Here is a 24,053-nt window from a genome sequence, read left to right on the forward strand (position 1 = left end):
ATAACAAATACTGGACGAAGTCCACAGGTACTATGAAAACTTATATGCCCCTACCACAGTGGAAGATGCAGCTGTCGAGGACTTTCTCACTATTTTAGGTCCACAATTGTCGGGAAGAGACAACGCTGACATCCTGTCACCTATTACTAAAGATGGAGTGCATAAGGCAGTGCGTAACCCACCTCTCAAAAAATCTCCGGGACTTGATGGCCACCCTGAGGAGTTTTATGCCCGCTACTGGTCTATAATTGGGGACAAGATCACTTCCATGGCAAATGAGGTCCTGAACGGAAAACCAGTCCCTGCAGAGTTTAAGGAAAGTAAAATAGTACTGATTCCTAAGAGTAAAGGCAAAACCAACTTAAACAATTTTCGGCCTCTTCCGCTACTAAATTCTGATTACAAAATAATTTCGCGTATTATTAACAAAAGACTCGCGTATTATTAACAAAAGACTCTCTGCCTTTTCCAACAAAATATTGAGTCATCATCAATCTTGTTCTCCGACCAGAACGATATTCGAAAGTCTATTTGCATACAGAGACGTCATTGCAATTACCTCAGTGACAAGTATAAAATGTGCGTTAATCTTTATAGATTTCAACAAAGCTTTTGACCGCGTTAGTCATAGATACCTCTTTGCGACGCTGTCAAGAATGGCTTTCCAACCCCAGATTGTGAACATGCTAAGGAATATTGCAACAGGTATAAATGCGAAAATAGCAATCAATGGCCAAACATCTAAACCCGTACAGATAAGGCGAGGGGTTCCACAGGGCAGTCCCTTATCTATGTTTTTATTTTCCGTATCTATAGAGCCCTTCCTCCGCACTGTCCACGCAAGATTAACAGGCATAACATTGAGTGGTGAGAAAACTGTCATACGAGCTTATGCTGATGACGTGGGCGTTGTAATAAGAAATAAGGAGGAGACAGTTACACTGGAAAGAGAAATCCAAAGGTATTGTCTAGCGTCGGGAGCGATAGCAAATGAAAACAGAAGTCAAATATTGAATCTACGGGGCCTAGATCACCTTCGACTGGCATGGGCAAAACAAGACAACAAGCATAAAACTTTGGGAATAACCTTAATGGCATGTCCGATGAGGATGGCTGCTTTTAACTGGACGGAAACTAGGAGGAAAGTTCATGGTGCTGTAATGGAGAACATCCATCGAACTATGGACCTGGTGCAAAAAGTCAGATTCATCAACTCCTGCGTTTTGTCTAAAGCGTATTTCACTGCGCAGATATTTCCAATCCCTAAACTAGTAGCGAAAGGGATCATGTCCACTGTTACCAATTATTTATGGCGAGGAGACATTTTCAGGGTTGGTGCGACTACCGTTATACTGGATGTCAGAAACGGGGGCCTCGGTTTGGTGGATATTCGCAGTAAAGCGTCTGCTCTGTTCCTCAAACGGACTTTCCATATACTCAGAGAACTTCCACAATGTATAACCGCAAAGCTCTTTGAGGCTGTGACACCCCATAGCCTGCAAGCACCGATTGATGTGCGAAGGATTAATGCCCGTCTGCAGTATGTGAGGAACTTTTTCCTCGAAGCAAGTTATCTTAGTGATGAAATCAGAATCAACACACGTATCACAGCGCGCGACATCGTACTTGAAAGGAAGTTAAATGAGGGTAGAAACAAAATTGAAACGAAATTCCCAAATTGTGACTGGAAAGCTGTATGGCGGAACATCAACTATGCCGGGCTATCTACAGACGCTATTTCCGCATGGTACAAAACAGTTAATAATGTCATCAGCACCAACGAGAGACTATATGGGATCGGTTTAAACCAGACACACCTTTGTGGAAAATGCAATCTGGTGGATACACTCAGCCACAGATTCACCTGTGGTGGCAATGTGCATTACTGGAATTGGATCAGGCAACAAATCGCTTTTCTCACCAGATCCTCTACGGAATATATAACGCCATCGCTCCTCCTGAGACCAGACATGACATACTTTCCGAAATTAAAAACCAACGCCATTAGCTGGTTACTGGGAAAATATGTTAGTTATGTCATCCACACACTTGGGTCGGACAACGAGATAGAATTCCGCGTTTACATGAAGTGTGAATATGCAAAAATCAGCACGTATCGCAACCACAATAAGCACTTCGGCAACATGCTGAAGATCATTTTTGAAAGAATGGGTGTTGGTTAAATATGTGGAACCACTACAACACCTTGAACGAGAACGAACAGAAGAAAATTAAAAGTCACTTGGTTTCTTATTATTGTTTACTATTACCTTACTTCCAAAACATTTTTTTTTCAAAACATTTTGTTCGAAATTACTCGTGTTCGACTTCCAAAGTATTTGTGTGATTCGAGAAGAATTGTAAAGTTTTTTTTTTTTTTTTTTTTTTTTTATCAGTGTTCAGTTTCTACGCAGAGAAGAGGTTTCTTTGTCTTTCTTACATCGGAGAATGGAAATATTGTGTTAAGATTTCTGCACACTTAGTGCTATGACCCAACAGGGAACATGAAAAAGGGGCGGGAGTGGTTTGGGCCTCGACGCACTGGCAGTGCCGTGAACAGACCCCACTGCTAGCGCGGCGTGTACCACGCCCTGACCATCCTAAAAATACAAATAAATAAATAAATAAATAAAAATAAATAAAAAATAAAAAGAAAATAAAAGTGGTAAGTAAAAATTGGATTGCTGGAAAAAAGGATAGACAAAAAAGTGGATAGAGAAAAAAAGATGAAAAAAAGAGGTCCTAGGTTCAAGTCTTCCCTCGAGTGAAAATTTTAATTTTTTATTTTCAGTTTATGTAACAAACTCTTTCGTTTTCTTCACTTTTTTGGGGGTGATTATCACATCCATAAGAAAACCTAAATCGGGCAAGGTAGAAGAATCTTTTTACCCATTCGCTAAGTGTACAAGTTAGATGAGTCGACAACATATTCCTGTCATGTGACGCACATGCCGTCACCAGTGTCGAATAGAACATATCAGATGTGTTTTCTTGTGGAGGAATCGGTTGATCTATGACCTTGCGATCAAATGTTTTCGGTTCCCATTGGAGAGGCACGTCCTTTCGTCTACTAATCGCACGGTTTTGCGGTGCGGTCGCAAAACACAGACACTGAACTTATTACAGTGAACAGAGACGTCAATGAACGAACGGACAGATCATAACTTTGCGAAAATAAAGAAAGTAAAATTTTCAGTCGAGGGAAGACTTGAACCAAGAACCTGTTGCTCCACAGCTACTCACGCTAACCACAGGACCACGGCGCTCCTGAGCCCACAGTTTCCTTGATGTTGCCTATATTGCTCATGGACAACTCAGTTCGTATACTTTGCTTATTTTTTTTCATAGTTCCACACAACTTCTTCCTGTTTTCTCGATTGATCTGTGTTTAGTTTTTCAAGGCCAACCTACTGTGCCAACTTATAACTAAATCTGAGGGGGGCGGGGGGGGGGGGTGCGATGAGAAGGTTCCCTTGTGAGAAACATAACAGTTCCACTTTCTGCCACCAGGTGAAAACATGGCGCTGTAAGAATTCAGAATGCGGTTTGGGTGCAGAGAAAGGGAATAATGACCAAACCCACAATAACGATGATTCTGGCATGTTTATTAGGATACGGTCACTAGTCACAACATGTGTTATATATGGTCTCCTGGCTCAGAAACTTGTTGCATCCATAACACACCATGGTCGACAGTTGTTGGCAGGCTATCCAGTGTAATCAGAGCAACATGTCGTCGTATGCTATCCTTCTCGTCAGTAAGAGTCAGGATAAATCACTGGTAGATACAGTGTTTTAGATATTCAGATAAGCAAAACTCACATGGATTCAGGTCGGGGATCTGTAAAGCCACAGATCTTGAAAATAACTAGAGATGATGCGGTCGTTACCGAAGGTATCTCGAAACAGATATTTCACCCGGCGAGCGACATGTGGTGTCACCCAATATTGCTTGAATGTAGTGATGTCGGTACAGTTACGTTCTTATAAAGCTGGAGTCACGTGCCGCACAAGGAGGTCCTTAAGATGTCTAGATGTCACTGTATACGTAACAGGCACAAGGCGGTCCTTAAAACGTTTCCATGTCACTGTATACGTAACAGCACTGGCTGAAGAATTTGGGGCATGTATTGCACGGTTGGCTACTGTAGTGGGAATGAGCAGCTTACCTCTTCCTGCTATACCACCTAATTTTCTTTAACACATTTATTGACATGGGACCATTTCTAATCTGTTTTTGTCGGTGATATTCCCGAAATGTAGCGTTCCTGTTGCTGCCGTTCTGATAGAACAACTTTACCAGCGGTTCACGGTTTTTCTACTTAAGAGACATTAATTTTCATACAGAAAAATGAAAACTTCTTATCCCTTTACACCAACAGTCATTTCACAGAGAAATCTACACACGTCGCCAAGCGACAAGCAGTATGTTAATGTCAAAACAGGAGAGATTCCATATTCCGACTGCTTACAGCGCCATATTTTCACCTGATGGCAGAAAGTGGAACCGCTATTTTTTTCCCATACTCTGCAGGCGCATCAATGAATGAACAAGTCTGCGATTGTTTAGCGTACCGGTACTGCAAAGTATGCAGGCCAAACTACACCACCTGGAGCGTCGTCAGTTTAATTATAGCCACCTGGTTCATCAGTAGCTGCTAGTTATTCACCTCTAACCATTATCATGATCTCGGTCTTTTTCTTATTAACAGTCAGTCCAAGTTCCTTTCCTTTTTTTTTATGGCTACTACCAGCTTTCAAAATACTCGGTACGTTTTTCTCAACACGCTGCGTTTGGCTTTAAATTGTAATACTCTCATGAGTAGATGAGAGGTTTCTCTATATGCATACTGCTGCCTTTTCTTTTTTTCTTTTATTTCTTTTTTCTTTTTTTCTTTTTTTGTGGGAGTTTTTCGCTGTAACAAAACTGAGTTAGCAATTTGCTTTTGACGAAATGTAATTTAGAATAAATGTATCGCAGCCATCTCGGCCTAACCCCTCCGCTCATTTTACCTCCTCACATTCCTCGAAGAAGTGCTCTTTCATTTCGGTCCGGTTTTCAGAGAAAATCGTTTGCAGTTTGGATTGTCAGCAATGGATACTACCAGTACGAGTTTCTGTTCAAAGTAGTTTGTATAATGGTTCCTATCCCATGACGAACAGCCATTTCGTCTTACTGGGGTGTTCGTGACTGTCGTCTTAATATTGGAAAGAAATCAACGATAATAATTCTTCTGTCACAAAACTGTTATTTTCAGTTTATGGTAACACATTTATGAGTTATAGCTACACTTGCAAGGAATGGTTTATCCTTTTGAAAGTTACATCTGCTTGGTACATTAGCTACGATTGCCCACAAAATTTGTTCCGGCTGAAACGGTGCAAAAATTCCGCCCTGGCACTCAGACCTCTCGAAAGTTGTAAATTATTTTTAGCATACTGTATGGCTTTCGATCTTTTCTTGTGTTTCAGAACATGTTGGCCAACGTGATGGCAATATTGTTCTATAAGTATTATTGTTGTTGTTGTTGTTATTGGTGATTGTAGTTGTGGTGGTAATCGACCACCTGACATATGTTCTGTTTGTATGTACCTTCGTCTCGCGATCAGTCTTTGCTACTGTTTTTGAGTGACAGTGGTCGACCTCCCCATATTCACAGCTGCTTAGTCTAGTATATCAGCCCCGAGCCCTTTGACGTGAAAGTGCGTGCAGCCAATTTTTAGCGAGGAGCGTAGCGTGCTGATCTGAAACGAAAACATGGCATTATGTTTCCACTTCTATTCTGCTTTGCCTGCTCTGAAGTGAAGGTGTGTTTTGCTCGTGCCTATTAGTGTGCTAACGAGCTTGGCTCCAAAACGTATGCGGAGTAATGGGCTTTTATTGACGTAGTGATAATAACAAGCATATACAACTTCGTTCTACGGGTGTGTTCTGCAACACAAGGCAATATTTTCCACAATTATCTGTCTGACGAGTTGCACTGGAGCCGTGAGTTTGTTTATGGAATGTTACTGGATGAGTATCGGAGTGGTATGCGCAGTTACATCTAAATCTACATGGATACTCTGCAAAACACACTTAAATTCGTGGCAGAGTGTTCATCGAACCACCTTCACAATAATTTTCTATTATTCCATTCTCGAACAGCGCGCGGAAAAAACGAACAATTATATCCCGCTGTGCGTGCTCTGATTTCCCTTATTTTATTATGATGATCGTTTCTCCGTATGTATGTCGGCGTCAACAAAATATTTTCGCATTCGCAGGAGAAATTTGGTGGCTGATATTTCGTGAGAAGGCTCCGCTGCAATGAAAAATGCCTTTGTTTTAGTGGCGTCTTCCTCAAATCCAGTGTCACGTCAGTGACAATCTCGCCCCTATTTCGCGATAATACGAAACTGACTGCTCTTCTTTGAACTTCCTCGGTGAACTCCGCCAATCCTATTGGGGAAGGATCCCATACTGGGCATCAGTACTCCAAAAGAGGATGGACAAGCGTAGAGTAGGCAGTCTCTTTGGTAGATCTGTTATATTTTGTAAGTTTTCTGTCATTTCTGTGTGTTATTTCCAATATAAATTATTCGTCACTATGTTTTAGCCGAAATTACGAGCTTCAGATTTGACTGATTTATCGTGTAACCGAAGTTTAACGGATTCCTTTTAGCACTCGTGTGGATGACTTCAAACTTCTCTTTATTTAGAGTCAATTGCCAGTTTTTAGCACCATCTAGACACCTTAACTATACTGTTTTGCAATTTGTTTTGATCTTCTGGTGAGTTTACTAGATGGTAAAGACAGCATCATCTGCAAACTAATTGAGATGGTTGTTCAGATTGTCTCCAAAATCGTTCATATAGATAAGGAACAGCAGAGGGCCTATAACACTACCTTGGGGAACGCCAGATCTATGTGGAGCAAATCGTAATTGTGTAAAAGGTTTTGCATTTTACATGTTATTACAGGTCTTCGTATGATTGTGCTGAGAGCACAATGTTAGTCCTGTAACATTAATCTCATTGTTCTCAGTAGAATCTCTGTGCTTTTTGGGATAAAATAATAATCCTGAAGTTTAAGTATAAACTTTGCTACTTCGTTCCTTTGGTCAACTTAATTAAATTGAGCATTACTTTTGCTAGCATTGAATAGTCGAGAGGCTTTGCGCTAATACCTTATGCAGATATAATGACAAAAATATTCTCGTGCTTCAATTTGACTGCTTCAATTTGACTGCTGCTCCGGGCAGTTTATTCAAATATCAAGCATTTCTTAAAATAAGTAAATTATTTAGGATCACGAAAGTTAAGTATTGTAGCTGCGCCGTCAGCGAGGCAGATTCCGAAGCCAAGGTTCCCGAATTCGATTCCCAGCTGGGGCGGAGATTTTCTTCACTCTGGGAAGAAAATGTTCGTAACGTTGTAATCGACATTCCACTGTTAGCCTCGCTGAACCGGCACCTTCTGAAAGCCAATAAATTCAAGGAAAAAAGGGTAAATTTGCCTCTAGAGTTCCAGGACAACAGCTGTTTCGTCACATCGTTACTGCGTTCTCTGACAACTGATTACATCACCATAACCTATATCGCATAATTTAAGATGACAAGGAAATTTCCTTTACGTTACAGACGCACTTCTGCGATGCGTTATTCCTGAGGATAGCCATACCACGTAATAATATTACTAAAAATATGTTCATTTGTAAAGGCGCCATCTGTAACCAGGGCAGTTCCAAGTGGAACTTTATCTGTGGATTACTAAAATCTCGTAAAATTTACGATTGCAGTACGATTTAAAACAGGACATTTTGTTCTTAATTTGGTATTTAATACATCTTTCAAGGTCTAATAATTGTAGTTAACTAATTCATAACCTATAAATACACTCCTGGAAATTGAAATAAGAACACCGTGAATTCATTGTCCCAGGAAGGAGAAACTTTATTGACACATTCCTGGGGTCAGATACATCACATGATCACACTGACAGAACCACAGGCACATAGACACAGGCAACAGAGCATGCACAATGTCGGCACTAGTACAGTGTATATCCACCTTTCGCAGCAATGCAGGCTGCTATTCTCCCATGGAGACGATCGTAGAGATGCTGGATGTAGTCCTGTGGAACGGCTTGCCATGCCATTTCCACCTGGCGCCTCAGTTGGACCAGCGTTCGTGCTGGACGTGCAGACCGCGTGAGACGACGCTTCATCCAGTCCCAAACATGCTCAATGGGGGACAGATCCGGAGATCTTGCTGGCCAGGGTAGTTGACTTACACCTTCTAGAGCACGTTGGGTGGCACGGGATACATGCGGACGTGCATTGTCCTGTTGGAACAGCAAGTTCCCTTGCCGGTCTAGGAATGGTAGAACGATGGGTTCGATGGCGGTTTGGATGTACCGTGCACTATTCAGTGTCCCCTCGACGATCACCAGTGGTGTACGGCCAGTGTAGGAGATCGCTCCCCACACCATGATGCCGGGTGTTGGCCCTGTGTGCCTCGGTCGTATGCAGTCCTGATTGTGGTGCTCACCGCACGGCGCCAAACACGCATACGACCATCATTGGCACCAAGGCAGAAGCGACTCTCATCGCTGAAGACGACACGTCTCCATTCGTCCCTCCATTCACGCCTGTCGCGACACCACTGGAGGCGGGCTGCACGATGTTGGGGCGTGAGCGGAAGACGGCCTAACGGTGTGCGGGACCGTAGCCCAGCTTCATGGAGACGGTTGCGAATGGTCCTCGCCGATACCCCAGGAGCAACAGTGTCCCTAATTTGCTGGGAAGTGGCGGTGCGGTCCCCTACGGCACTGCGTAGGATCCTACGGTCTTGGCGTGCATCCGTGCGTCGCTGCGGTCCGGTCCCAGGTCGACGGGCACGTGCACCTTCCGCCGACCACTGGCGACAACATCGATGTACTGTGGAGACCTCACGCCCCACGTGTTGAGCAATTCGGCGGTACGTCCACCCGGCCTCCCGCATGCCCACTATACGCCCTCGCTCAAAGTCCGTCAACTGCACATACGGTTCACGTCCACGCTGTCGCGGCATGCTACCAGTGTTAAAGATTGCGATGGAGCTCCGTATGCCACGGCAAACTGGCTGACACTGACGGCGGCGGTGCACAAATGCTGCGCAGCTAGCGCCATTCGACGGCCAACACCGCGGTTCCTGGTGTGTCCGCTGTGCTGTGCGTGTGATCATTGCTTGTACAGCCCTCTCGCAGTGTCCGGAGCAGGTATGGTGGGTCTGACACACCGGTGTCAATGTGTTCTTTTTTCCATTTCCAGGAGTGTATGACTTAATAAAATGTGGAGTAGTAAACTTTTGGACCGTTTAGTACTAATGTAAAATTTTCCCTCTTTACTGTCCCATGGTTAATGCCCACTGTTACTGGATAAGTCACATCGTATTTAACAGACACGTATAGAATGAAGACGATGGTAAAACGTACCTCTATAAAAGTACATTCTGTTCGAGAAATAAATTCGTTTCATAAACGCGAAACTGTAGAGGATTTTCCACAGTTGTCAGAGAGCAAACTTAAGCTGGCGGAGTGTACTCACCGCTCGTGACGGGATGAGGCAGTCGGGTCCGGAGAAGCCTTTGGGACACTCGCAGGTGTAATTGTTGCCGCGGTCGACGCAGTAGTGGTGGTCGTGGCAGGGGTTCGGGTCACACAAGTCAACCTGCAAAAAGGAGAATCTCTGCAGACCGTCGCCAGATAAGTCTACCAGACAGCAGTGAGGTGTACAATCTATAAAAGATACAGGCCGGTTGCAATGTGGGAAAGGAATTTTCTGAAACCTAGGAACATGTGCTCTTCAACAATCAGTACAGAAGGAGTAGACAGAGAGGTGAATTACTAAGTTTAGGACTTGTGATTCAGTTAACTACGTGAAATTCGTAAATTAAGGTGTCAATATAATACACACGCGTACTGAAAAAATTGGACATCGTTTCGTCATAGAGACCAAAACACATGATAAAAACTGGGAATGAAAGAAGAATGAACTATGATGGGATGTGGGGAGGCATTGCGCACCTCCAGTTTACATGTCCGGTAATACGAACACCAGGACATATTTTTTTCTTTTTTTTTTATGTGCCACCTGTACTGTTCTGACCTGAAGTATCACATTTCTCGAACTTAAGAACCGACTGAAAACATTTGTTAATGGATTGGCGAATTGGCATAAAGATGAAGAAACATGGAATGACGCATCTTTAACTACTATCTAAGCTGAGTTCTATTCGGTAGCCAGCCAGTTTAGGGTCACTGTTCTAATCAAAGGAGACAGTTCTATGTATCAGATTTGGCACCTTGTATCTCCTCAGATCACTAATATACACTCTAAGGCCCACCACGAAGGAAATATCTGAATGGGACGGAAATCGGTAGATGTGACGCTCATGTACAGAGAAACGATTTATTACAGATTCAGAAAAAATGGATGATTTATTCAAGAGAAACTGAGCAAATCAATAAGATGTTGGTCCAACACTGCCCATTTTGCAAGGAGGTATTCGGTTTGGCATTGATTAACAGATGTGTTGGCAGCCCTTCTGAGTCACATCGTGCCAATTCTGTACAACTGTCGAGTTAGATTGTCAAAATCCCGAGCACTTTACAGGGTCCTACCCATGATGCCCCAAACGTTCTCAATTGGGGAGAAATCTGGCGACATTGCTGGCAAAGGTAGGTCCTGGCAAGAACGAAGAAAAGCATTAGAAATTTTCGACAAGTGCGGACATGAATTATTTGCTGAAATACGAGTCCAGGATGGATTGCCCTGAAGGGCAACGAAGTGGACTTAGATTATTATCAACGTACCGTTGTGCTGTAAGGGAACCACGGATGACAGTCAAAGGGGTCCTGCTGGAAGATGAAATGGCGCCATAGACCATCGCTCCTGGTTGTCGTACAGTATGGTGGGCGACTGTCAGGTTGGTGTAACACTACTGTCTGTGACATTTCCAGACAAGTCTTACCTGGTCATCAGGGCTCAGTTCGAAGAGGAATACATCGCTGAAGACAAATCTACCCCAGTGAATGACATTCGAGACCGAAGACGTGCCTGGAGGTGCCCTGGACAGCAGTGGGCTACTAACCTAATTGTGGACTGCCCAGCACCCCAGCAACAAGGAGTGGTGGTCTGGGTAACCATTTCATTTTGTAGCAATATCCTTCTGGTTCTCATTCACAACACCCTTACAGCACAGTCATACGTCGCCGATACTCTGCGCCATACTGGGCTTACATTTCAGCAAGTTAATGTCCACTCGCACAAGGCAAAAGTTTTTACTGCTTGTCTTCATGCTTGTCAAACACTGCATTGGACAGCAAGGTCCCTGGATCACTCCCCAATTGAGCACGTATTGAGCCTTATTGACAGGACCATCCAACAAGCTCGATGTTTTGCGATCTAAAGCGCCGATTGCACAGAAGTTTGCGCGATATCTCTCAGGAGGACATCCGACAGCTCTGTGTATCAATGTCAAGCCGAATAACTGCTTGCATCAGCCTCAATTTCTGTCTCTTGCATAAATAATCGATTTTTCTGAAATAGGAATTATCTGTTTGTCTGTACATGTACATCACATCTACCAATTTCCGTCCCATTCGGATAATTTTTTCGTGGAGCGATAGTTACGTTCTTCTTTCTCTAACCATGTATTCTATATATTCTTATTGCTATATTGCATATGCACTATAAATAAAATAAGTAATATTGGATACGCTGAAGCTTTCGATACCCGCCAACTACTTTGACTCATGACGTCATCATAAGCCCTGAAGTGTAACACAAACACGATTGCAAAATGGCGAGCATGACATCATCCATTTTTTTAAAATTCTTTATTCAATTATTATATTTATACATGTTAACCCACTGCCTAAATACATTAGTGGGTCCTAATTTCATACATAACATTTTTGCAGCTGTTATTTCTACACTACAGGTAAGTACTCATAATTACTCTACCACTACAGGGATCTCTAGTCTTCTAGTTTTTAGTTTCTACCTATGAATATTCCGACTGCATCACGTAAAAATTTATTTCAAAGAATGGTTACCTATGGAAGCCGCTGGCCGCACACGATAGATATCGAGCGCGGCGGTTGTACATCGATCATGCAATTGTGGTTGCGGGAGTTATGATAAATTTTTGTAAGTTACTGTTAAAACAAAATATTTATGTCGGTACTTGGTTGGGATGTATGGTGTTTTCTTCGGCCGATTTCCTGGTATGGAACAATCTAATTCCGAGCTTATGTATGTAGAGAAGTGTTTGAACATTTGCCCCAAATATGGACTAATATCAGATGACTAAAGGAGAGACTGTGTAGACGGCAGTGGGGTGAAGTCTATAAAAGTTCCTAATAAGAGTTCTGATAGTGAAACAACTTTACAATTTCATTGTGGACACTGTGGTAAACGAACGACTTTCAGGAAAAATACATGGTTTGACTGATCTAAATTATCGATCCAGAACAGCATAATTCTTGTATCTTGCTGGATTAGGACTACACTCTGCAAGTAACTGCGTCGGAAACTGACTTATCTACTAATACCGTGTACAACTATTTCGGGTTTTTCAGATATGTTATGTGATAGTGTCGAACGACAGGACACCGATGCCGGCCGCGGTGGTCTAGCGGTTCTGGCGCTGCAGTCCGGAACCGCGGGACTGCTACGGTCGCAGGTTCGAATCCTGCCTCGGGCATGGGTGTGTGTGATGTCCTTAGGTTAGTTAGGTTTAATTAGTTCTAAGTTCTAGGGGACTTATGACCTAAGATGTTGAGTCCCATAGTGCTCAGAGCCATTTGAACCATTTTTGAACCAGGACACCGATCGGTGGGCCAAATAAAGTTGTTGAGGCGGACGAGTCGCACATAGCAAGAACAAAAAACCAGATTATGGCAAGAAGGGAATCCTTTCCGTAGCATACACATCAAATGGGATTGCTCATGACGAAAACGTCGGTGACGAGTGAGATAAGTTATTCCCTTTGTAATTACAAGTATTGTAATCAACATTATTCTTTTGTCGTTGTTATAGCGACCACTATAAACACTCGACGTAACTCCCGCCACCACAATCGCGTGATCGATTTAGAACGCATGTTCGATATCTATCCTGTGGGGCCCGTGGCTTCGTTAGGCAAACATTCTTGGAAATTACCCTATTATTTTTTTCAAGATTTTAAATGGCAACCACAGTGAAAATAAAAATCTTTTAATGTGCAATATTTAGCTGGAGCTAACAGCTACATCTCTGCATACTCGCCGCTCCAACATAGATATTTGTTGTAGATTGGCACCAACTTCCAAATACCTTAATCATAAAAGATAGTGGCCTCTGTTTTGCACCAACTCTGGACGCTGCCTGCAGCTCCATGTCCGTGCCAAAATGCTGTCCTCATGTCCTCTTAGCCATTGGTTCATATGAGCAAAGAGATGAAGATCGATATAGTCAAGTATGGGTTGTGTGGTGGAGATCAAATACTTCGCATCGAATACGCTGCAGGAGTGTCTTTCTTCCGCCTGCAGTGTGTGGCTGGCTACTCTTATGAATACGGACACGCATGACAGGTATATTACAGGTACGTTATGTGTCTGGATAAAATCAGTCAGAACATCGACTCCTTCCTTTCCCCCCCCCCCCCCCCTCCGCCCCACGTCCAGAATCTAAATACAAATACTGTTGTTTTGGAGGCATTTTTACGTACTCAGTGTGCTCTGAGAACTCAAAAGTGCGACATGACGCGATCTACGGTCATAAAAGAGACACTTTGCAACACATCTGCACAAAGTTTCGTCGGACTTTCGCTGTTGCTTTAGTTTCGCAACCGATCGAACCTTAGGTTAAAAATGGCCCTCGTACAAATATAAATAAGGAAATGCATAAATTCCTTAGAATAAATATTGAACCTAATGGTACAATCCCTCCAAGAAGGTGGTTTTGTGCGAGAATGAACAAAAAACAAAAATATCAACTACAAAATTACGAAATTGCAAAAAATTGCGAGAAAAGTTGCAACAGTTAACTTCAAAGACAAAAAAAAGAAAGAGAAACAACTGTAACTGTTATCGGAATGATCACTTGGTCTATATAGCAAAACTGAAAAGTCTGCTATCAGTGTAGAAATTCAAAAACCACTACAAAAACAGAAAGCAAAAGAGTGATTCCAATACAGGTAGTGAAGAATACTGACATTTCACGAAAAAACTGAGCCCCGATCTCTGACCAAGAAGCACGCCAGGCTAGAACTTTATACACTGGTGTCAAAAAATAAAGCAACAAAAGGAAATGTTGCAAGGTTCAGTTTATTTTGCCACAAAACAGTGTAAAAAGGTGACAGTGAAGTATAAACAATGTAAAGAATACAGAACGCAAACGACTGCAACATCCATAACGGTAGACGAAACTGTTCTTCGTTTTTTTCCAACTTAACGGATTTGCACACACATTCTGACAAGCGGCTAATGTACTAAGTATGGGGTGTGGCCACCTCTGGCAGCAATACAGGCCTGACAACGACGGGGCGTGCTGTGAATGATGTCATTAGTCTCATGTTGAGGCAATGACGCCCATTCTTCCTGCAGAGCTGCTCGTAGTCTTGGAGAGTGGTTGGTGGATGTTGACGTAATGCAAGCCGTGTCCCCGGCGCATCGCTGACATGAAATATGGGATTCAAATCGGGAGAACGAGCAGACCACGCTACACGTGTAACATCTCCATTTCCAAGAAAACATCAACCATCCGTGCTCCATGAGGTCGAAATTTATCGTCCACCAATACGACGGCAGGGCCCACAGCACCTCGCAACAACCACAGATGAGGTCCCAAGATCTCGTCATGATACCTGAAGCAATTAAACCTAGCCGATTCACCAGCACAATCTCATGAAGAGGGATTCGAGTGGTAAACATAATCCCTGCAGACACCTTCAGGGGTCCTCCTCGATCTTGGTATCTTTTCGCAGTATTTGGGTCCCTAAATCGTTCTCCACGTTCCCTCCAGAAGCGAATCCATCAAGAATCACTCTCCAGACTACATCGGGACTCATTTGAGAAAGCAACATTGGCCCACTGTTCGACCGTCCAGGTGGCCTATTGGTGACTACAGTCTAGACGTTCGCTTCTTGAAGACGCGTCAGAGGTAGACATACAGTATGTCTCTGACAATAAAAACGACTTTGCTGAAACATGTACACCGTTTGCCTCGATACAACACGTCCAGAGAATGCTGCGAGCTCACGTGTCAGTTGCCGTGCTAAAGCGGTAATGTCATACTCTTAGGGCCAAATAATGGTCCTCCATTCTGAAGTCAAACGTGGTCCGCCCCGTGGTCAGCCCTGCCCTGGTCTTCGGGATACAGTTTAGGACTCAACAAACCATCGCCACATCGGAGAAACAACAGAACGATTCACACTAAGCCTTCGGACTAAATCAGTTTGTGACTGTCCTGCTTCCATTCTTCCTATAGCCCACCACCTCAGAGAGTATGGTAGGCGTCTTCTGTGTGCAGTACTGCATCGACTTTGACTGTGTACACATCTACGGTAGATGTGGGACTACCCTGCAAACTATACCCGTTTGATTGATGCCCTGACGTCATCGTTCGCATGGCTGTCCGTTGATTGCCATCTTCCACGCAGAAGACGATGGTACGGACATCTGGTTACCATGATTATATAGTGAATTAGACACAGGAAGGGGAAACAGCAGTTTGATGCTATCATTTTGGACACAAATATAGTTAGACGAAAGATGTATCGACAATAAACTGCAAGTTCACGTAAATTTTAATGACGGTTTATGCTTGTTACTAAGACAATCACGGATAATGTAAGCTCAGACGGATTAGGAGCATGAGCTCGTTATCTTCTTTATTTTTTATCTAGTTTTCTGCCACAGTCTCATATAATCTTTAGTGGTGAACAGCTTCGAACGAGTACATTCATTCTCAGAAGTATTGCCTACATAGCTAGTATTTAACTGTAACATAATACCAAAGGAACATTCGAAGTACTTGTTCAGACACAGCGTGAACACAATAAATACCGTTTTCTTCTGTTCGAATAGTTGTAGATTTAATGACGTTCCCGTACCATTATAATTCACATCTTCATCTGCAAACCCAATATCACAAAGCCCGCCATCAGCTGATTCTACTAGCGCCCAAATCAAAACAAAGCAACATTCCACACTTACATCACGTCACCCACACACACTACGTCATGGGTCAGAGACAACGAGCGGTATCGAAGGCTCAAGTTCTTCCACAAAATTTAGTCATTTGCTGTCAATGTAGTATAGAGAGAAGTGAAACAGCCATCATCTACAGGAGGCAGACCTACCCCCAGCAATAGAACCGGGAGCTGGGCGTCAATACCGGCCGGCCACAGCGCGCGTGGCGGGCAGCGGGCCAGCAGGGGCACTCACCTTGACCTGGCACCTGTTGCCGGTGTAGCCGCGGCCGCAGGCGCACGAGAAGCGGCCCACCTGGTCCGTGCAGGTGCCACCGTTCATGCACGGCGAAGACTCGCACTCGTTGTACTCGTACTCGCAGTTCATGCCCGTGAAACCTGCCGGCACACCGCCACATCGCCTGTTAGCGCACAGTCTGGAAACACTTGGATTAGACCACAAAAACAGTACAAAGACTGACGTTTCTCAAATGTCTTTTTCAAGGGGAGGCCACAACGTTGGGATCACAGATTTAATTCAGACTTAGCACACCCTTAGTAGGCAATTAAATCTACACCATGTTCCATGTAGTCAGGTGCGAGAAAATCGCAACACACGTTTTACTCGTCTATTCTATAACTGGTGTAAAATAATGGTTCTGAGCACTATGGGACTTAACATCTGAGGTCATCAGTCCCCTAGAACTTAGAACTACTTAAACCTAACTAACCTAAGAACATCACACACATCCATGCCCGAGGCAGGATTCGAACCTGCGACAGTGGCGGTCGCGCGGTTCCATACTGAAGCGCCTAGAACCGCTCGACCACACCGGCCAGCATAAGTGGTGTATCTGTGCAAAGGTACCGGTCGGAAGTAGTGATTATGGCCAATTGGTTAGCGTTCGCGTGCTGCAAGACGATTAGAGAGGAGGCGACCATTCGAATCCTGCTAACATTTCCTTTTTATAATCTACGTTTTTTTTAATCCATGTTTTTTCATTACTGGTCACATTATTTAATTCATAGGACGTTTGAAAGGTAATATAGTGAAAAAACCGGGTGCATTTTCGTGAAGTTGTAGTGAATTTGCCGGCCGGTGTGGCCGAGAGGTTCTAGGCGCTTCAGTCTGGAACCGAGTGACCGCTCCGGACACAGGTTCGAATCCTGCCTCAGGCATGGATGTGTGTGATGTCCTTAGGTTAGTTAGGTTTAAGTAGTTCTACGTTATAGGGGATTATGACCTCAGATATTAAGTCTCATAGTGCTCAAAGCTATTTGAACCACTTTTTGTAGTGAATTTTGTGTGTTATTTGACTATTTACTATTAGTAATTAAATATTCAAGGACGAGGGACAGTCTTGGAAAACCCAAGTCAAACCTCGACAAGTAATTATGCAATTGACAATCACTAACATAGTAAGTCACAATGTTGGGTTGGGGTTGGGTTGTTTTGGGGAAGGAGACCAGACAGCGAGGTCATCGGTCTCATCGGATTAGGGCAGGATGGGGAAGGAAGTCGGCCGTGCCCTTTCAATGGCACCATTCCGGCAATTGCCTGGAGCGATTTAGGGAAATCACGAAAAACCTAAATCAGGATGGCCGGACGCGAGACTGAACCGTCGTCCTCCCGAATGCGAGTCCAGTGTCTAACCACTGCACTACCTCGCTCGGTCTAAGTCACAATGTGTCAGACGCGACAACGATAATGTAAAATTACTCGTCGGATGTGCTCGAGACCTCACACGTTGCAGGATGGCAGAACTAAAGCTGTGAGAACGGGGCGTGAGTCGTGCTTGAGTAGGTCAGATGGTAGAGCACTTGCCCGCAAAAGGCAAACGTCCCGAGTTCGAGTCTCGGTCCTGCACACAGTTTTAATCTGCCAGGAATTTCATATCAGCGCACACTCCGCTGCAGACTGAAAATGCCATTCACGATTATATTTGTCTTGCAGACATGGAAAACACAAATTGAAACTGCATACAAATACACGCGGTAATTGTTTTTTATTAAATTAGCCCTCAAATGTCATATAAATTAAATAATATCACCAGTGATGAACAAATAGAATAATTATTAACTCTGATCGTGAGTAGAACCGTCGCCATGAACTCTAACATCCAGCACCTACGCACAGATACATAAGCCACATAATAGACGTCTAAAATTTCTTTTGCGATTTTCTCGAAATTAGTGCACCTTACTACTGGGACATTACGTTTTTAATGACCTACTAAAGGTGTACAAAGTTTGAAATAAGTCAGTGATTGCAACGTTGTGGCCTTCTCTTTTTTAGACAGCTAAGTACTGAGTACTTGATTAGCTCGCACAAAGAGTAAAAACGAAGCTGTGGAATCTAAACTGTAACCACGTTAAACAGCTTGAATGTATTACTTTCTCCAGATATTTAATGAAGAGCACGATACATCCACATATTTTGTTCCTGTCACTTGTCGTTGTAGGTTTTGTTAACAATACACAATTTTCAATAGACAATTAACACTTATGGTTAAGACTGGAAGGTTGCACAAGTCACACCAATACCCATGAAAGAAAGTAGGAGTAATCCTCTGAATTAAACCTCCACATCACTAACGTCGATTTGCAATAGGAATTCAGAAATATCACTCTTGTGAATCATAACCAGATCTATATTCTCACGAAGTAATGAGTATATCGACAGTGGCGTCAAGTTGATTCCATATTGCCAGATTTCCAACAGGTTTTTCCCACCATTCCCCAAAACAGACTTCTAATGATATTGCATCCTTCGGATTATCTTCTTGGTTATCTGCCTGGATTCGTAATATCCTCTCAGAAAGTTAATAATTGACGGAAAGTCATCAAGTAAATTAGAAATAATAACCGACGTTTCCCAAGGAAGCGTTATAGGCCCTCTGTTGCTCCTGATCTACATAAACGATTTATGAGACAATCTGAGCAGCTCGCTTAGATTATTTACAGATGATGCTGTTATTTACTGTCGTGTAAAGTCACCAGAAGATCAAAACGAATTGCAAAATGATTTATACAAAATATATATGTATGGTGCAAAGAGTGCGAATTGGTTTTAAATTATGAAAAGTATCAAGTCATCCACATGAGACTGAGAAGAATCAGCTAAATTTTAATCACACGATCAATCACACAAATCTAAATTCTGTAAACTTAGCTAAATACTTGGTAATTACAATCACGAATAACTTAAATTGCAACGATCACATACATAATGTTGAGTGCAAAGCAAACGAAACTCTGCGATTTATTGGAGAACACTTAGGAAGTGAAACAGGTCCACTAAAGAGACTGCTTACCTGTACACTATGGTTGTCCGCTCCCTTCTAAAATATTGCTATGTGGTGTGGGATCCGCAAGAGATAGGATTGACGGAGGACATCGAAAAATCTCAGAGATGGTCAGCTTGTTTTGTATTATCGCGAAATAGGGGAGAGAGTGTGACGGATATGACACACGAATTGAGGTGGGAGTCGTTAAAACAGAGGCGCTTCTCCTGCGGCGTGACCTTCTCATGAAATTCAAATCACAAACTTTCTCCTCAGAAAGTGAAAATATTTTTTTGGTGCCCACCTACATAGGAAGAAATGGTCATCACCAAGGGAAATCAGAGATCGCACGAAAGATTTATGTGTTCGTTCATCACACACGCTATTCGAGAGTGGGACAGTACAGAAGTAGCTTAAAGGTGGTTTATTGAACCCTCTCCCAGGGACTTAGTTCTGAACTGTAGAGTAATCATGTAGATGTAGATGGTTAATAATTTGGGTATTGGATTACGTCAAATACTATATGAGGCTGTGACACCTGAGTTGTAAGCGCCTTAGAAAACTTAAATATATTATACCATCTTAACTTTAGTGTAGAACCCGATACATAGGCGTGTTATGATCGTATCACGGTTTTGGCAATAGAACAAGAGAACTTCAAAAACTTAGTTACACATTATTATCGTAGGAAAAGAAACGTTTATTGAATGCGGCACTACACTGCATAGGCACACACATACGCGAAACTATTTTGCAATATCGCTAGCGAAACTTCTGTAAGCAACTGTCCGAATGTAAACAAATCGTTCAGATGGCTCTGAGCACTATGGGACTTAACATCTGAGGTCATCAGTCCCCTAGAACTTAGAACTACTTAAACCGAACTAACCTAAGGTCATGACACACATCCATGTCCGAGGCAGGATTCGAACCAGCGACCGTAGCGGTCGCGTGGTTTCAGACTGAAGCACCTAGAACCGCTTGGCCACACCGGCCGGCTGTAAACACATCAAGAAAAGTTTTGCATCACCTCGGTTCCGAGAGTTCCGGAACCTGTACAGAAAACTGGAATAGAGATCAACATAAACATCATTTCCGCCCTTTGTATTGCTCGTGAAAACCACATACTGCATGTTGTACCACCATACAGCGAGGCCTTCAGAGGTGGTGGTCAAGATTGCTCTACACACAGGTACCTCTAATACGCGGTAACACGTCCTCTTGCATTGATGCAAGCCTGTACTCGTCGTGGCATACTATCCACAAGTTCATCAAGGCACTGTTTGTCCACATTGTCCCACTCCTCAACGGCGATTAGGAGTAGATTCCTCAGAGTGGTTGTTGGGTCACGTCGTCCATACACAGCTCTTTTCAATCTATGCCAGGCATGTTTGATAGCGTTCATGTCTGAATAACATGCTGGCCAGTCTATTCGAGCGAAGTCATTCACAAGATGGGGGCACGAATTGTCGTCCTTGAAGACGAATGTCTCGCCAATGTGGTTGCACTAGCGGTCGGAAGATAGCATCCACGTATCGTACAGCCATTACGACGCCTTCCATCACCACCAGCGGCCTACGTCGGCCCTACATAATGCCACCCCAAAACAACAGGGAACCTCCACCTTGCTGCACTCGCCTACAGTGTGTCTAAGGCGTTCAGCCTGATACCGTTGCCTCCAAACACGTCTCCGACGATTGTCCGGTTGAAGGCTTACGTGACACTCATCGGAGAAGAGAACGTGATTCCAGTCCTGAGCGGTCCATTCGGGTATGTTGTTGGGTCCACCTGTACCGCGCTACATGGCGTCGTGGTTGCAAAGATGGACTTCGCTATGGACGTCGGGAGTGAAGATGCGCATCACGCAGCCTAATGCGCACAGTTTGAGTCGTAAAACGACGTCCTGTGGCTGCACGAAAAGCATTATTCAACATGATGGAGTTGCTGTCAGGGATCCTCCGAGCCATTATCTGTAGGTAGCGGTCATCCACTGCAGTAGTAGCCCTTGGGCGGCCTGAGCAAGGCATGTCATCGGCAGTTCCAGTCTCTGTGTATCTTCTGCCTGTCCGAACAACATCGCTTTGATTCACTCCGAGACACCTGCACATTTCCCTTCTTGAGAGCCCTTCCTGGCACAAAGTAACAATGCGGACACAATCAACCGCGGTATTGTCCGTTTAGGCATGATTGAATTTCAGACGCCACGCGGGATTAGCCGAGCGGTCTAGGGCGCTGCAGTCATGGACTGTGCGGTTGTTCCCGGCGGATGTTCGAGTCCACCCTCGGGCCTGGGTGTGTGTGTTTGTCCTTAGGATAATGTAGGTTAAGTAGTGTGTAAGCTTAGAGACTAATGACCTTTGCAGTTAAGTCCGATAAGATTTCACACACATTTTTTGAACTACAGACAACATGAGCCGTGTACATTCTTCCTGGTGGAATGACTGGAACTGATCGGCTGTCGGACCCCCTCCGTCTAATAAGCGCTCTCTGGGTGGGTTTAATGACATCTCTGAACAGTCAAAGGGGTGATGCTAAACTTTTTCTGATGTGTGTATTAGCAGTCGTTCATGGAGTCATTCGAGAACCCGCTGTGTGTAAGTCTGTACCGTTACGTTTCCAGTTGCCACGCAATTTCAATCAGGGACTGATGACATTAGCAGTTAAGTCCCATAGGATTTCACACACATTTGAACATTCCTTTTGTGTGTGTGTGTGTGTGTGTGTGTGTGTGTGTGTGTGTGTGTGTGTGTGTCTGTGTGTGTGTAGAAAGCTCTCTCTTCACACAATGTGCCACTCTTGTTGAAGAGTTGCCTTAAAGTGGGGTGACTCGCGTAACTTATTCTATCAAATAAATTTTAGAAAGGATTCTATTAATGGAGCGTAAACGGCGATCGATACAAAATCTTTAAATTTAGTAAAACAGTCTCGATTGTAACAGGATTCTATTTTCAGAAAGAGATTTTCACTCTGCAGCGGTGTGTGCGCTGATATGAAACTTCCTGGCAGATTAAAACTGTGTGCCCGACCGAGACTCGAACTCTGGACCTTTGCCTTTCGCGGGCAAGTGCTCTACCAACTGAGCTACCGAAGCACGACTCACGCCCGGTACTCGCAGCTTTACTCCTGCCAGTACCTCCTCTCCTACCTTCCAAACTTTACAGAAGCTCTCCTGTGTACCTTGCAGAACTAGCACTCCTGAAAGAAAGGATATTGCGGAGACATGGCTTAGCCACAGCCTGGGGGATGTTTCCAGAATGAGATTTTCACTCTGCAGCGGAGTGTGCGCTGATATGAAACTTCCTGGCAGATTAAAACTGTGTGCCCGACCGAGACTCGAACTCGGGACCTTTGCCTTTCGCGGGCAAGTGCTCTACCAACTTGAGCTACCGAAGCACGACTCACGCCCGGTACTCACAGCTTTACTTCTGCCAGTACCTCGTCTCCTACCTTCCAAACTTTACAGAAGCTCTCCTGCGAAACTTGCAGAACTAGCACTCATGAAAGAAAGGATATTGCGGAGACATGGCTTAGCCACAGCCTGGGGGATGTTTCCAGAATGAGATTTTCACTCTGCAGCGGAGTGTGCGCTGATATGAAACTTCCTGGCAGATTAAAACTGTGTGCCCGACCGAGACTCGAACTCGGGACCTTTGCCTTTCACGGGCAAGTGCTCTACCGACTGAGCTACCGAAGCACGACTCACGCCCGGTACTCACAGCTTTACTTCTGCCAGTACCTCGTCTCCTACCTTCCAAACTTTACAGAAGCTCTCCTGCGAAACTTGCAGAACTAGCACTCATGAAAGAAAGGATATTGCGGAGACATGGCTTAGCCACAGCCTGGGGGATGTTTCCAGAATGAGATTTTCACTCTGCAGCGGAGTGTGCGCTGATATGAAACTTCCTGGCAGATTAAAACTGTGTGCCCGACCGAGACTCGAACTCTGGACCTCCAGAGTTCGAGTCTCGGTCGGGCACACAGTTTTAATTTCGTCCAACTAGCGCGTCAGATCGTCAAATCCCAAAATGGTTGAAGGTCTCTGCCTGCAACGATACAGATATTTTCAACTGAAAAGAGATCGTGTGACCTTGCTGGCCAAGGTAGTATTTGGCAAGCACGAAGATTAGCAGTCGAAATTCTCGGTCTGTGTGGTCGGCATTATCTTCCTGAAATGAAAACAGAAGATGCCTTGCCATGAAGGGAAACAAAGCGGGGCATAGAATATCGTCGACATACTGCAGTGCTGTCAAGTGTTTCGCAGATGAAATGAAATGACATCCCGGACCATCGCTCCTAGTTGTCGGACTGAATGGCGGCCAACAGTCAGGTTGGTATCCCACCGCTGTCCGGGACGTCACGAGGCACGTATTCGGCCTGGAAACTCAGTGACTGGAGTAAAACTGTCTTCAGTGATGAGTCCTACTTCCAAGTGAGCCCCGTTGGCCATCGTGTTTGGAGGCGCACTGGGCAGTGTTTCTACACCAATCTGATTTTCGGTAGTAGTAATAATAATTTAAAACGAGAGAACAGTTTACGACCTTGACAAAAATTCTTGTAAGAAAAGCTGCA

The 24,053-nt window shown here is 44.0% G+C and overlaps 1 protein-coding gene across 1 annotated transcript in view; it reads right to left on the reverse strand.

Annotated features, from left to right (window-relative positions):
• The window catches only part of LOC126210057 (delta and Notch-like epidermal growth factor-related receptor), a 364,547-nt gene that overhangs the window by 78,408 nt on the left and 262,086 nt on the right, over positions 1 to 24,053 (reverse strand). Inside the window, exons 7-8 of the mRNA XM_049939540.1 lie at positions 16,457 to 16,599; positions 9,570 to 9,692 (exon numbers count right to left, since the gene is read on the reverse strand). Of these exons, the coding sequence (XP_049795497.1) occupies positions 9,570 to 9,692; positions 16,457 to 16,599 (266 nt within the window). The remainder of the gene's footprint in view (positions 1 to 9,569; positions 9,693 to 16,456; positions 16,600 to 24,053) is intronic.

This window comes from Schistocerca nitens, chromosome 1 (genome assembly GCF_023898315.1).
Source record: "Schistocerca nitens isolate TAMUIC-IGC-003100 chromosome 1, iqSchNite1.1, whole genome shotgun sequence".
In the NCBI taxonomy this organism is placed as follows: domain Eukaryota; kingdom Metazoa; phylum Arthropoda; class Insecta; order Orthoptera; family Acrididae; genus Schistocerca; species Schistocerca nitens.